Raw genomic sequence first — 15,235 nt, 5'->3', positions numbered from 1 at the left:
GGGTACAAGACACCGATATGCTGGGTTGCCTTACAACAGGAAATTATATTTATGCACAGTCTTTGTTTTAGTACAGTGTACTATCTGCAGTATTGAGCTTGTTTTCAGTTCCTTTAGTTGCTGAAATCACCATATGTATCACTCATCCATAAGGGCATATTCAGCTGTGCTTTCTGCCTTCTATGGACAGAATGACGATTGTTGACTTTCACGCCCCTCGTAAAAACAAGTTGAACCTGGTAAGGCAGCAATCTGTTGAGACAGGCTAGAGATGACTCTTATATAAACATCTGAGCCACACAGGACCACCAAGCAAACTGGCAAGTATCCAGGATCTGAAAAAAGCAGAAGGTAAAAGCTCAGGGTTTAAACTGGGGCATAAGACAAGTTTATGACCAGTCTAATGTGATTTGCCTCTTGGCTCATTTGAATTATAGACCAAAATTAAATGGTTCATCTCACTTCCATATTTCTTTCTCTTAGCCAGAGAAAATCTTTGATAGCCAGAGAATGAAGCTAGTTTGTATATCTCTGTACTTCCTAGCAATTAAATAAACTGTTGAGTATGCTAAAAGAGACAATAACTTTCCCCATATAGTACGGACACACTGTTTGTCTCCAAACCAAAGTGATTTTTATTGTTACAGTACGTTTCAAGGAAATAACTTCTGCTTATCTCTATTGTACATTGTGTTCATCATACATTTCCATACAGAGTTTTTTAGTTTCCAAACTGTCTTACTTATTCTCTTCTTTAGTCACACAGGTGTTTCTTATCAGACCCTTGATAATAGTTGCTTGGTTTGAGAACTGCTCTCAGTAATTTCCTTTCTGGGTTGGCTTTTAGCCTAAGCATAAAGCAAAGAAGGGGCTGGGTGGAAATATTCCTGAGTCTTTTGGAAAGTCATCACCTTGGTCAAGCTTCTCAGTCTGGTCTTTCCAAATACCACAATCCTTTCCATCTGCAAGTCCACTCTGAAGATTCTTGCTTCTTTCTGCAGGATTATCAGTTGCAGATTTCTCTTTTTCTCCAAGTATCCACACTCCAATTGTTCCTTGAAACACACAGTACTTCCAGTCCACCCAGCAGAAGCACAACACCAATATTCTCCTCCATCACCAACAAATCTGCCATTTCATATATTTTCAACCCAAAGGCAGATGTGCCTGCTCACAAATATCTTTATTAGGAAAGAAGCTTCTGGGTATATACAGTACATAACTCTGCATAGAGTTGGCAAATAGACAAGAAAATGTCTATCTTGGGATGAATTTAACACACTTGAATCTACCAGGACAGCTTAACTGTCACATAAATCTTCTTGATATGGGTGTGTGTGAATTCACAGCTAAGTTGCATTGTGGAGGCTGACACTGAGTAAAGTTAATTTTGAAACTGAACAAGTTTTTTTTTTAATCACTCAGGGAATTTTTTGAAGTTGTAGTTGCCTCAAATTTACAATTACTGACTTTCAAAGTAATATTCCCGGTCTTCTGAGAGCATCTGTGCTATATATTCTGAGCTCTATGGTTTATACAAAATATCAGTGCAAACTGGTATTCTGCCATGGCTAGGGATTCTCTTCTGAATGATCTGCCAAATTTCTCTTCTTTTCTTTCATTGGAGTTGGAATGTTCTTTATGTAAATTGGCTGCCCAATGAGTCCTAGTCTTCATATCATATTAAGCTTTTCCAGATGTCTATCCTCTTTTTGTATGCTTTGGTGGATCAAAAAAAGAAAGCCTACCTCCATCTCGGTGTCTCTTGGGTTAGGCCTGGAAAACTATGTATGTGTATTAGCAGTCATACATTTGCCTCTGCTGAAATAAGTGAAGTATCACTTCAACATCTGCAGCTTTTTATAAAGGACTATCTTATCTGCTCTTGGTAAATCACTGTCATGTTCCTCATACTATTTTGCATTGCTGGCTTGAAATCAGGACAAAAAGCAGGTGGGATTTGGCAGAACAATATCTTCCAGAGAAGAATTGGTAAACTGAAAATAGCTCTATAAAAGTGGAACTAATGATCATGGCAGGCTTAAAAGCTAGCAAGTAGACTGGTTCTTCGTAATTCCTCTCTGGCCAAGGAGAAGGCTTGAGATTGCCTACAAGTACTCCAAGTGGTTACTTCTAGTAAAGAGACTTCAAGACAGCAGTCTTCAGTGGACTTAGAGCTCTGAGAGATGAATGAAAGCTATCTTTGCTCAAACGGCAGTTGCTGCTTTTATGGACATTGGATCACTTTTGGAAATGGCTTGTTAACTGTTTCTTATTACTTGGAATCTTTCGATTGACAACTTTACAGTACTCAGTGAATTCCTTTCAATTCTTAATGAAAGAAATCGTAAATGTAAGTTTAAGGACTTAACTTTTTTTTTTTTTTTTAGCAAAACGATTAGAACATTGTTTGTGAAATATTACAACGGACTTAAGGTCCAGTTGGATTTGAAATAAGAGTTTGGAAATTAATTACAAAAACCTTCCTGTGGGAATTTTTTTAAAAAAATTATTTAAAAAAATATATCATAGCATGGGACTTTGAAAGTTAGACACTAGAGCCGTGATGGCAAACCTATGGCATGCGTGCTGGAAGTGGCATCCAGACCCATCTCTCCGGGCCTGCGAGCTGTCGCTAGTTGGTCTTCCAGCTTCCGCGTACCGGCCAGCTGGTCTTCACGCGTGCGGGAGCACCAGAAACTGAAAGAGCAGCTGCCCGGCACGCTGGCCACCTGATCTTCTGGTTTCTGGTGTGCATGCATGCATGAAGATCAGCTGGCCAGTGCGCATGCCGGGAACTGGAAGATCATCTTCCCGGCATGCACAGGCATGCTGGATGGCTGCTCTTCTGGTTTCCAGCACTCCCATGCACCTGAAGACCAGGTGGCTGGTGTGCTGGAACCCAGGAGAGCAAGGAGAACAGAGCTGCCAGCCAGGATGGGCAGGCCTGGGCTTCCCTCCCTCCCCACCCAAGCGGGCCTGGGGCCATGCAAGGCTTCTTGCATGGCCCCAGCCCTCCAGCTTGCAGCACCGACTCACATCCACGGTCTGGAGCACCTGGCCAGCTTGGCCACATGGGGCAATGGGGCAGCATTTGCTGGCTGGACTGCCGGCCGCCCTGTCTGCTGCTTCTGCCACTGTGAGGGGAGAGGGGGTGGCAGTGGTTCTCATGCTGCTACTTCCGGCCAGGATGCTGGAGCAGTCAGGAGGAAAGGGAGGGGGAGCCGCTGTCGGGAAGGCAAGCTACCCCAGGAGGGCCAGAGGAGAGCACAGCTCCTCACGCATGGAGATGCTGCCGAGAGGTAAGAGGTGTGCTGGCCGGGAAGCAGGAAGGCGCCGCCAAGGGGTAAGAGGCTGTCTCAGACATTCAATGAAACAACTAGTGCATTTTTTTTCTGTGGTGATGCCAGTTCTGGCTAAAGAAATAATATGACTATTTATTTCCAATGTCAAAATCAGATATATTTACTTGCTGTCTTTTCTTTTTCCACATTGAAGGGGATTATTATGGGAACTGAAGTAAAATTTTTAAATGTGGATATAATTTCTTGCTTCTCATATGTTATGCAAATATTATTTTTGTGCCTAGTATTCTTTCACTAGGTCTGTTTTGCCAAGGGCAGTGATCAGATGCCCAGGTCAATTGGTTCTTTTGGATTCAATGAATCCAATAAAGGGATTTTAAACTTTATTATTAACTCAAAAAAAAAAACAGATTTAAAAGCAAAACATTAAAAAAGATACATACCAAGCAAGATGATACCCAAATCTTTTACAAGTTGCCAGGAGCTCCTTAATAACAATAGCAGAGATACCCAAAGGACAGCCAGTTTTCACAGCACCCAGTGATAGACTTTGTGTAGAAGCTGCCCCTTCTTCTTTACTCAGTAAATGAGTAAAAACACCAAGCAGTTTAGCTCAAAATGAACTCTAAACTTCTAGACTTTTCTTAATATGAAGGAGAAATCAAAGTATGTCACTGACCACCTTGAAATAACAATGGTCTTCTATATTGTCACTGCACCATCATATAATTGATATGGATTAAGTAAAGAAAAATTCAGGTTTATCTTCTGGTTATAAATGTATGTCTAAAATGAAGTGCTGCTTATTACCATGTTTGTTCATTTTGATGTTCCTACTGGGCTCTTAATACCAATGTATAGTTCTGCAAAACATTAAAATTTCTGAAACAAGACAATTTTCATAATAATATGGTGTAAAGATTATTACTTAAAACTGCTCATTTAATCAGCAATTAAGCCTTGGAATCGATCAAATGAATGAGATTGCTTTTTTATTTTTTTTTAATAGGAGAGTATTGGATTGATCCTAACCAGGGGTGTACCGGGGACTCTTTCAAAGTATATTGTAACTTCACAGCTGATGGGGAAACCTGCATCTATCCAGATAAGAAATCAGAGGGAGTAAGTACCAAAACAGTACTTCTTGCAAATAGTTCTTGCTTGCAGCAAGATAATGGCTCCAACAAACAAACAAAGACACTTTTTTGTTTCACTTTTTTGTGAATGAACCTTTTTTTTTTTATAAGTTAATTCCAGTACAAAATTGAATCAAGGGAAGATCTGAATCTTTCCAGGCTTTTGCGTAATGCCTATGACTTGTGGATAATTGTCTGTACCTGTTACTAGGGTCATTTTTTTCATAGCCATGATACAATTCTACAGCTACTTTTTAAGTCACAACAGACATCCCACAGTCATGTGACTGCAATCTATTACTCTTTTTTTGGGGGAGGGTGGAAATTGGCATTCTATTTTCCAGCAAAAAAAACCCCACCATCCATTGTAGAGGAGTTTGCTTAATGACCACAATGGTTGCTTAATGATCACTGCAAAAAAAAAATTCAAATAAATCAAAATCAGATCGGTCATGGGATGACCCATTTAACAACTAGCAGTCTTAATAGCCATAATTCCAGGCTCAGTTATGGTCATAAGTTGAAGACCACTTATATGTGGACAAAAGAATTTTCAAGACTATACAATTAGTATTCAGCACATTTTGTAGTATTCAGCACATTAAATTACACTTAAGTATATTAAATTAATTTTAAGAATGAAAGCAAGAATATAAATCTCGGAGACTAGTGACAAAATCACCATTAGTTTTTCCTTCTGCAGTTATATTTTAATTTTGTGTTAGCACTTGATATAAGTTTTGGAAGAAGCAAATACTTTGTAAAGTTCTTTGTCATATCTTTTCATACCCTTCTTACCAGATGCCTTTCTTATCTGGCTTGATTAACTGTGCTGTTTCAAGAAAGCAACCAGATAAATGTATATATGCAAATCTTATTTTTCTTAATGTAAACATTTGAAATATATTTTCATGCTTGGTTGAACCAAGAATTATGTCAGGTAAAGATCTGAGTTCTGCTACGCATATTTGTTGGGAAGGGTAGATCTGTTTACCTAGTGTTAGTATAGTGCTAAATTGCATTTTTTTGGATTATTGATCATCATAGTGAGGTTATTCCAGCCATAATAATTTTTTTTTAACAAGTAACTAGACTTAGATAAATCTTTTATTTGCTCTAGCGTGGGTTCTCATGTTTGGAATAGACTATTATAAATCAAATGTTACTGCTTCTCAGAGTGCATTACACTTGGAAGAGGGTGCAGATAGTCCTTGACTTATTACCGTAATAGAGCCCAGAATTTCCCTCATAAATCATGATGGTCGTAAATCAAGGCATCCACATGATTGGAACTGATTTTATGACTTGTTTTGCAGCAATCATTAAGCAAGCACCATGGTCATTAAATAAACGCTATGCCAATGTATGAGTGTTTTTTGCAAAAAATTACCTGAAAAAGCAAATATATATATACACACACACAAAAATATCATAAATCGTGGTCATATGACCGCGGAACCTTGCAATCAGCTATAAAGGTAACCCAGTTGCCAGGCAACTGAAATGCAGTCATGTGACCATGGGGGTGGAGGCCAACCATTGGAACTCCAGAACCGGCTCGTAAATAACTTTCAGAGGTCTACAGCAGAGGTGGTATTCAGCAGGTTCTGACCAGTTCTGGAGAGCCAGTAGCGGAAATTTTGAGTAGTTCAGAAAACTGGTAAATACCACCTCTGACTGGCCCCGCCCCCATCTATTCTCTGCCTCCCGAGTCCCAGTTGATTGGGAGGAAATGGGGATTTTGCAATAATCTTTCCCTGGAGTGGGGAGGGAATAGAGATTTTACATTATCCTTTCCCTTCCATGCCCACCAAGCCATGCCCACAGAACCGGTAGTAAAAAAATCTGAATCCCACCATTGGTCTGCAGTAACTTTGAATGGTCGTCAAGCAAGCAGTCATTAAGTGAGGATTACCTGCATAAATCTTGTCAAATAAGTCAGAGCAGCTATCAGCATCCACAAACCAGAAGCAAATGTGTAAGTCCTAAGAATTTGCAAAAAGTCTGAAAGTCTCCCTTTCAGACACTGAACGTGTGGAGATAGAAAGGTCTTTAAAGACATCTCTTCATCTCTGCTCATTGTTAATGGTCCATTCCTGTGCCTCACAAGAAGATACAACTGACAGAATACCAAAATGTAGTATTTGAAGAGAGTAAAACACCATCTGGGCTCATCCAGTGCCAAAGACTGCAAGCACAATCCCTTTCCCACAGATCTGCTGGAACAATCCAATTAATGTATTTAGTTATTTAATATGTTATCTGAGAACTTGATACAATTTTCTCTGCACAACTCTAAATATAATTAGAACTAGGCAGAAAGCCCAGGCTATTTTTTTTCTTTTCTTTTCATTTTTTAAAAAAGAGATTAATTTAGCAGTGTTTATGTAAAACTCGGCTAATTCCCACTCATTTCTTGCTGACATAATTAACACTCATGATTTCTTTCCTCCCTCACAGTTTAGGATTTCATCATGGCCAAAGGAAAATCCAGGAACATGGTTTAGTGAATTTAAGAGAGGCAAACTGGTAAATTACCCTTTCTTTTTTACTTTAGAATTAGCATGCTAATCCAAAGGCACAAATCCTCTAAGTTATCCTGAAACAAAGTGTTGTTGGTTTTTTTGCAACACACAAAGTGTTGCATGCAAGTAGTGACTTTTGTGAGGAGCTTCAGCATGAAGATACTCTAGGCATCCGGCACCTTCAGGGGCAGAAATAGGTCTGTAATTTTCTGAATAAAGGATTCCGAATTCTCAGGTAAAGCAAAATATGTTACAGGAAACAAACTGGGAATCTGTAATTTGATATATATATATATTGTTTTTTCTTTCTTGCATTTAGTATTTAGTTACCACTGATTTGTAGCTTTTGTCAAGGACTTAGAGCAGATAAGAGATCATCAGGCTTGAAATATTTGTCTGCAGGAGCAGACAAATATTTTCTAGTCAAGTTTTCTAGTCCAGTTTTAATTCTAGTCAAATCAAGATAACAAAGAAGTTATCCACTGGGAGCATATAGAAAGTAAAACTGAAGCAATTAGTGGGTGGGAGCATAACAAAATGAGCATCAATATCTTCTTTTATTCATAGTTTTATTAATTTATAATATGACATACAAAAAAAATACAAAAGCAAATATTAGGGAAATTAGGAAAGGAAAAATGGAAGGGGATAGTGGGAGAAAGCAAGGAAAAAAGAAAAAAAAAGGCATTGATTTCCGAATCCTTTGGTACAGTAAAATAAGGCATTAAGATCTACCCTCAAATGCCATGGTTCTTAAGCGAACCAACAGTTTGCTATTGGTATGGTTTTTTCCAACCCCCCCCCCCAAAAGTAAATGCTGGTTTACAGCTAAACTGTTATAAAATATGCTCATGTGACCGAAAAACACTGCAAATGGCCGTAAATGCAGTCTTGTTGCCGAGTGCCTGAAATTTGTTCATGTGACTGCAGGGGTAGGCCTTGCTCATCCAAATTTCAAATCTAGGTCCTAAGTAGTCCCAAGGTAGGTACAAGCCCCATTGTAACTTTGGATGGTCGCTAAGTGATCAGTCATAAGTCAAGGACTACCTAGAACTAGATTGCATACTAATCTCTGGCTCACGCCACATATAGTATATAGTGCTGGTAGCTACTTGATTTGCCTCAGTTTAGAGACTTATTTAGATTGGAGATTCTGATCCTATAGTGTAGAAATAGGTAAGTGAACTTTTATTCGTTAGGTTCATTTAATAATGAATTATATAGGGCTCCTCCATACTCAGAAAACCTAATTATCACCTTTATTATAAAGTATAAGCTATTCAGATCTCCGAATATGCCTGTATAGACCTTTCGATAGAGGAAAGCTTGGGACTGGTCTCCTTCATGTGGGAAAGCAGAGGTACCTCAAACAAGCAATGGATTTAACTAAGAATTAAAACTGTGTCCTTGGGAGAATGCTGTCTGGACAAGGTTATCACATATTGCTTGCAATGGTTTTCAGCTTCTGATAATAACAGGCAGGCTGGGTGCATAATCATATAGCTTTGCTTAAAGGAAATATCTTTATTGATTCATTGCCTAACTGCATTCTTAATGGGACAACAAACAGGCTTATGTCAGCTGATTTATAAGAGGCGAGTTAATGTGTTTTGCTGTTGCATATTATCTTGTTTTGCACTTTGAAGAGCAAGTTTATATATAGCTGTTTACGAACCTGCCTTCTTTCTTTTTTTTTTAACCTCCTTAGCTTTCTTATGTGGACGCTGAAGGCAATTCTATTAGCATGGTCCAAATGACATTCCTTAAACTGCTAAGTGCCTCTGCTCGACAAAACTTCACTTACAACTGTCATCAGTCAGTAGCCTGGCATGACGTCTCTTCTGACAGCTATGACAAAGCATTGAGGTTCTTAGGGTCAAACGATGAAGAGATGTCTTATGACAACAATCCGTACATCAAAGTGCTTCATGATGGCTGTGCAGTAAGTATAAGCCTTGGACATTTTTCTTCCAGCTTTAGGTGAGCTTCGTATTCAAATGAACTCAGCTTCATACCTCTCTTGCCCACATCTGTTTCTTTCTAAACATATCCTTTCATTTTTGTACCTTGTTCTTCGCAGCGTCAGTCTGTTTAAAGAATAACCCCGTAGAAGTGTGTGTGTGTGGGGGGGGGGGAATGTAATCCATAATGTAAGGCAAATAAAAAACAAAAACAATCAGACAGCGGGCTTGTGTAAATGCATTGACAAGGGAAGTCACTAGAGGAAAAAGTAGAGATTGGAGATAGCAAATGAAAAACATTTGTACTTTATCATGTACTGCAAAAATGAATAACAGTAATATTACAAATGAAAGATCCCTTTGCACACTTTAATATAACAGGTGTCTAAAATGGAAAATAGAAGTAAAAGCAGCAACAAACTGTCTAGTTTAATTTATATATATATATCTTCATTTCAAATGAGCTGCTGTTTAAATTGGCACTGGAATCCGGTAGTTATAGAATGATATTAAAGAATGTCTTAGATGTTTCTCAAATACTCATTACAATCTCCATTGTATTACATACTTTTATTTCTGTCTTGGAACTGCTTCTTTAATATCCAAACATTGAATTTGGATATGTAGTGAGAAACGTAAGGTAGGAAAAAAGCAGACCCATGGGTACAAAATAGATGCCCCCTGGTATATGTACTAGTGCTTCTGAGAAGGATCTGGGAATCCTGCAGACCACAAATTAAGCAAGAGCCAGCAGGGTGCTATAGCTACCAAAAGAGGCAATGCTTTCATGGAATTACTGAATCAATAGTCTTGAGCTGGATCACCAGGGATATAGTGTTGAGATCATCAAAAATGATAGTCCCACATTGTGCTCCACTGATCAGATTATACCTGGAATACTCTCACCAATTCTAGTCCCTGCAACACAAGAAGGCTGAGAAACTGGGAGAGGGTGCAGGGAAGAGCAACAGAAATGTTGAAGGATTTGGAGCTTAAATTGAATGAAGAACTAGGTATGGTTAGCCTAAAGAAGAGGAGCCAGGGAACCTTCGCAGTATTCAGGTATTTGAGGGCATGTCACAGAGATAAGAGTATGGGATTTTTCCTCCTCAGTCCACAAGAGTTGGAGAAGAACTAATGAGCTTTAGAAGCTTTATAGAGGACGATCCAAAACAAAACAAGGAGGACTTTTCTGACTGTGAGAGGTATTAAGCAGTGGAACATCCTGGCTGCTGGAATTGTGGATGTTCCATCACAGCAGGTTTTTCAAGCAAAAGTTAGTCAACTTTGTCCAGGGTGGACAAAGTAATTTGTCCACCCTGGGTAGGAATTGGACTAAAAGTGCTTCAAGATCTTTCCACTCATGATTCTATCATTCTATAATTCTGTGAATTAATTTGCATTTAAACAAGTCATGGTCCTTTTCCCTTTCTTTTGTTCCAACCACCCTTGGCATTTTTTTTAAAAAAAATTATTCAACACCACCCCCTTCCTTTTCTCTTGTTGTCAAAAATAGCTAGATCAAAGTCCTTCCTTCCTCATTCCTCAAAAGCTAGTTCAGACTTGGACTAGAAGTAATATGTCTTAAGCACATTATTCCCTACATGATGATTTTTGACACTTTATCTAACCCTCATTACTACCCTGACAAGTGAATGAGTGATGATAAATATAGATAATTATATTCACCTGGATTGTTCTCTAAAATACCTTGTTAAGTTGCTACTTTTTGGAAATCCAGTCAAGATGCAAACTGCCATTTCGGTTTAAATGCATAAGAAATATCTCAGTCAAAAATTTTCCTAACTGCTTATTAGGTAGACTTGTGAGACTTCTAACATTCTTAACTCCTTCTTCAAATTCAACCGTTGCTGTAGTCTCATTGGCTTCACAATGACCTCCTTAGATAAACATAGTCCATCTAAGAACTTTCTGATTTTTACTGCATCAACCAATATATTAATTGAATGTTATTTTGTTTTACAGTCAAGAAAAGGCTATGCAAAGACTGTTATGGAAATCAATACTCCCAAAATTGACCAACTACCTATCTTCGATGTGATGATTAATGACTTTGGTGATCAAAATCAGAAGTTTGGCTTTGAAGTGGGTCCAGTCTGTTTCCTTGGTTAAGTTTAGAGCAAAGAACAAATTTTCAAGAAGAAAAATGTGCTAGGTGTCACCATACCAATTCATTTGTGCCATGTGTAAGTTTTAAATAAGAATGGAATAGATGATATGTTTCACCAAATATGTAGGTCTTCTTTAGAAAACACCCACTGCCCTTTTTGGAGCAGAATCACATGACTTAAATTTATTTGGCAAATGATGAATGATCCTGTGTCACTGACAGGCAAGTTCATCTTATGAATGTCCGATCCTTCTTCACCCACCTGTGTTCCCTTTTATTTTATTTTATTTTTGGTGCTGTAAAATTGAATGGTGCTCCTTTTTTTTTTACAACATGAGAGGTGCTAAGAAGATATGTTTAATAAACTGTAATTATTCTGTGTACAGTACAATGCTGTCCAGTGTCTGTTTCTAAAACTTGCATGCGTCCCTGAATTGCAACTGGCTGTTACCTTATCCTAATTTCAAAATTACATTTCAGTACCGTGTATGTATTATGAAAAATAAAGCTGCAATTTCCAATGAAGTCCCACTTCATATTTTTCTGATCAGTAATATTATAATGTACCCTCTTTGTATATATTGATCTCTAGAGTTATGTTATTTGAAGTCAGTGACAAAACTTCAGGTCCAGGCAGAACTGGAAACGAAGGGACTATCTCGCAATAAGTAATTCCAAGAAGGACCTCAAGGGCCCATTGAGATACTCCCACGGGATGCCATACCTCATTTCAAGACATAAGCATGTTGCATTTTGGTGGTGGTTATTTTTCACGTTGGCATGGGAAAAAAAATGTGTCTTGTTAAATTAAATGTGCAAAAGATGTGAGGAAAGTCCCTATAGCTCTAGCGCAGGTTCTTAGTACTGTATTCTGACAATATGCAAAGTTGTGAGCCAGATGGAAGGAGACCATTTCTGTGGTTCATTCCCCACTAAAGGCGTTGCCTTCAGCATTGGAGTAAATGCTGATATGCAGAAAAGTAGCAGCGTGGATATTATGTCTATGGATGCATCTTCCAATATTTCCACAACTTAGGAACAAAGCATACCTTGTTTCTGGCTGCCAGATCTTTTCCTGTAATGTCATAAGGGGCCCTTGAGTATAATGAATTAATTCCAGTAATATAACTAACTAGTCTATAATTAATGACTAATTGAAACTCTCAGAATTATTTTTTTTTTCTCATCTGGCTATTAAAAGTAGATTCTGCACAATTATTTATGAACTGTGCTTACTCCAGTGATCTTTCTGGCACGTTTGCTAGGTATAGCTAAATTATATATGAGCAGTGCCTGTATTTGTCACACTAATGTCTAGTTTTTATTCTATCAGTGTCATTGTTTACTTCTGAAAGTTCAGAACAAAGACTCTTGCTCCCGTTCAAGATATATTTTCCCCCTCATCAGGCATTTCCTGATGCCCAAGGAAAAAAAAGAAGAAGAAAATAACAGGGCTTTCAGATTTAAAATATGTCAAGCGCTGCCATTTATTGTACCAAAAGTGTAACTACATATCTACCAGAATGGTCATGTTAAAGATAATGGTAATCAGGTGAAAGGACTTACATCCGGGCCTCTTGACTAACAAGCAAAAAACCAAATTGCAGATGATGGATATAGTCAATGCAACTCTATAGCCTCGGATTCTGGATTTGTATCGACGGAATCTATTTGCTCCCCCAGCACAGAAGATACAAGAGTGTAAAAACTTAAATCTGCTCTGGTAGCCTTCTTGCTGTATTGTGGCAAATAAGTCTAGGTCATGTGATTCTACCTAGTTGCCAAGCAACCTATAAGAAAACTGCTATGAAGATTTTTTTTTTTTTTACTCAAACAGTTAACAATTTGCAATCTTATTTTTTTCCTGGCCTCAAGGATTTTTTTGTTCTGGGTAGTCAAACATAGACATTAATTTAACACAAATCCTTTTGTACTTATTTCTCATAATATATGTAAGACTTGAAAAATATTTGTTACTATTTCTTATATAAATCTGTTTTAAATTAATTGATACCGGATCCCACTAGCTCATTTTCAGCTGTTTTAAAGCATGCAAGCTATTTTATGTGTAAAAGAAATTTCAAAGTCAACAATTTGCTGTTTGGAATTCCTTTTCAAAAACCAAAGTTTGTTAACTGTCACCTGAAAGACAAAATAATATACATTTTATTAATAAAATCAATTCCTGTCTCCACGGACTGATCATTCTGTTTTTTAATCCTACAGAAAATGCTGTATAATCGTCAATAACACAATTAAATTCTGGCTGTAGATAATCTATCACATAAACCACAGAATACAGATTAAAGTCTCTTGTAAATATTCAGGTCAAAATCCTTATAAATGGAATAGGAGGAGTGTGTTAAATCAATTTTGATTTTCTAAATGTCACCTTCAGAAAGGTTTGTTTATTGTTGAGGGGAGGAAAAAAATGTTATTGTGACTAGTTTAAAACAATGCAAATAACTTTATAGCTGCTTTTACAGAAGACGCTTACCAAATGAATGCATTTTCTCAGTTAACATTGATCCTTAAACCATAACAACGAGGTTGGTTTCCACAAGACACTTAACACAGAACCTTATTAAGATTGGAGGCACTTGTTTTTCCCTGCCTTATTGTATAAATATTTATTTATTTAGAAAATTGATATTGCCACCTACTCATACATGGCAACTCAAGGACATAAAAGCACAATAAAAAAGAAATAAAAATAATAAAAAATAAAAATAATTAAATAACCATCCATCCTGGTGACCACACACATTCATACCAACCATTTAATGGGCTCCATCCTGCTCTGAGTTCCCCTGACCCGCTGGTAGAACCAAATCTTCAGGGACTTCTGAAAGAGTATTAGAATGGGGGCCACTCTAATTTCTAAATCCAAACTCTAGATCAATTAGTACAATATCACCGAATAGTTGCTGAAAGTCTAAATGTTTAAAATGGACCATCCTTAATGGGGCTAATGTGCTATCAATAAACTTCTGCTAATATCACAGTGGTTATGACACTCTACTAACTCATCACTGCTGCTATTCATCATTATGACCATTCACCCACACTATCCTGAGTACAAGCTGATCTAGTTACACACACACATGCATACAATATATGTGCCATAAAGGCATGACTGGGAGCATTTGGCAAAGGTGATTAGCAATGGGTGAAAGAATAACATGCCAATGGCATGGTAAAATCTGGCACTCTCATTGCCTAAACTCAAAATTACCATCCATTGCCTATTAAATATTGCAGTGGTCTAGATTCTAGGGCGGGTATTAGCAACCCGTGGCTCCGGAGTCCCATGCAGCTCTTTCATCCCCCTGCTGTGGCTCCCTGTCAGCTGAACTCACCACTGACTGCCCCCGCCCCTCGCCCTCCCCTCCCAGTCACTCCTCGCCTGGCCTGAGTAGGTAAGGGCGACGGCAGGGGATGGAGACTTGCTCCATATTCCAGAGCAGGAGCAAAGCATCCCTGTATTTGCCTCATCTCGCAGGTGCTTCTTCCAGCCCCTGCACAGCACAGTTAAATTTAGCTTGCTTCACAGTGGGGGGAAGACGGTGTCCCCTCCTCCTCCTGGAGCCCATTACGACATGGAGCATTGGCCTCAGCTGGGTCGGGTGAGTGTCTCAGGGCAGAGAGCAGGTCACATGTCTCCCTGAGTGACTGAGGTGCATGCATCACGAACAAGGGCCAGAAGAAGCACCCGCGAGACCTAGCAAGAGATGAGGCAAGTACAGGAGTGCTTCGCTCCCGCTCTGGAATATGGAGCAAATCTCCATCCCCTGCCATCACCCTTACCTTCTGAGACTAGGCGAGGAGTGGCTGGAAGGGGAGAGTGAGGGGCGGAGCCAACCATTGGTGGGTTCAGCTGACAGGGAGTCACAGCAGGGGGACAAAAGAGCTTCATTTATCTGGGAACCTGAAATGACTCTTGATTTAAATCATATGGTAAAAAGCACCCAAAGAAGAAGAAAGAACAACATCAGAAAAAAAAAAAAAAACCAACCCTCACCTGTTTTTGGAAATGGTTCATGAGGGAACACACACACACACACACACACACACACACACATTACAAGAGAGAGAGAAAGAGATGATAGAGAAAGAGTCAGAGACAGAGAGGGAGTAAGAGAGAGAGAAAGAGAGAGACAGGGAGAAAGAAAGAGAT

The 15,235-nt window shown here is 38.6% G+C and overlaps 1 protein-coding gene across 1 annotated transcript in view; it reads left to right on the top strand.

Annotated features, from left to right (window-relative positions):
- COL11A1 (collagen type XI alpha 1 chain) overlaps positions 1–13,248 on the top strand; it is a 274,990-nt gene extending 261,742 nt beyond the window's left edge. Inside the window, exons 64-67 of the mRNA XM_060690063.2 lie at positions 4,315–4,427; positions 6,902–6,970; positions 8,675–8,908; positions 10,914–13,248. Of these exons, the coding sequence (XP_060546046.2) occupies positions 4,315–4,427; positions 6,902–6,970; positions 8,675–8,908; positions 10,914–11,060 (563 nt within the window). The 3' untranslated portion in view covers positions 11,061–13,248. The remainder of the gene's footprint in view (positions 1–4,314; positions 4,428–6,901; positions 6,971–8,674; positions 8,909–10,913) is intronic.
- Positions 13,249–15,235: the final 1,987 nt, after the last annotated feature.

This window comes from Pantherophis guttatus, chromosome 3 (genome assembly GCF_059756535.1).
Source record: "Pantherophis guttatus breed Tessera chromosome 3, ASM5975653v1, whole genome shotgun sequence".
Classification (NCBI taxonomy): domain Eukaryota; kingdom Metazoa; phylum Chordata; class Lepidosauria; order Squamata; family Colubridae; genus Pantherophis; species Pantherophis guttatus.
The sequence above is the reverse complement of the archived record's forward strand: the minus strand, read 5'-3'. Positions and strand labels throughout refer to the sequence as shown.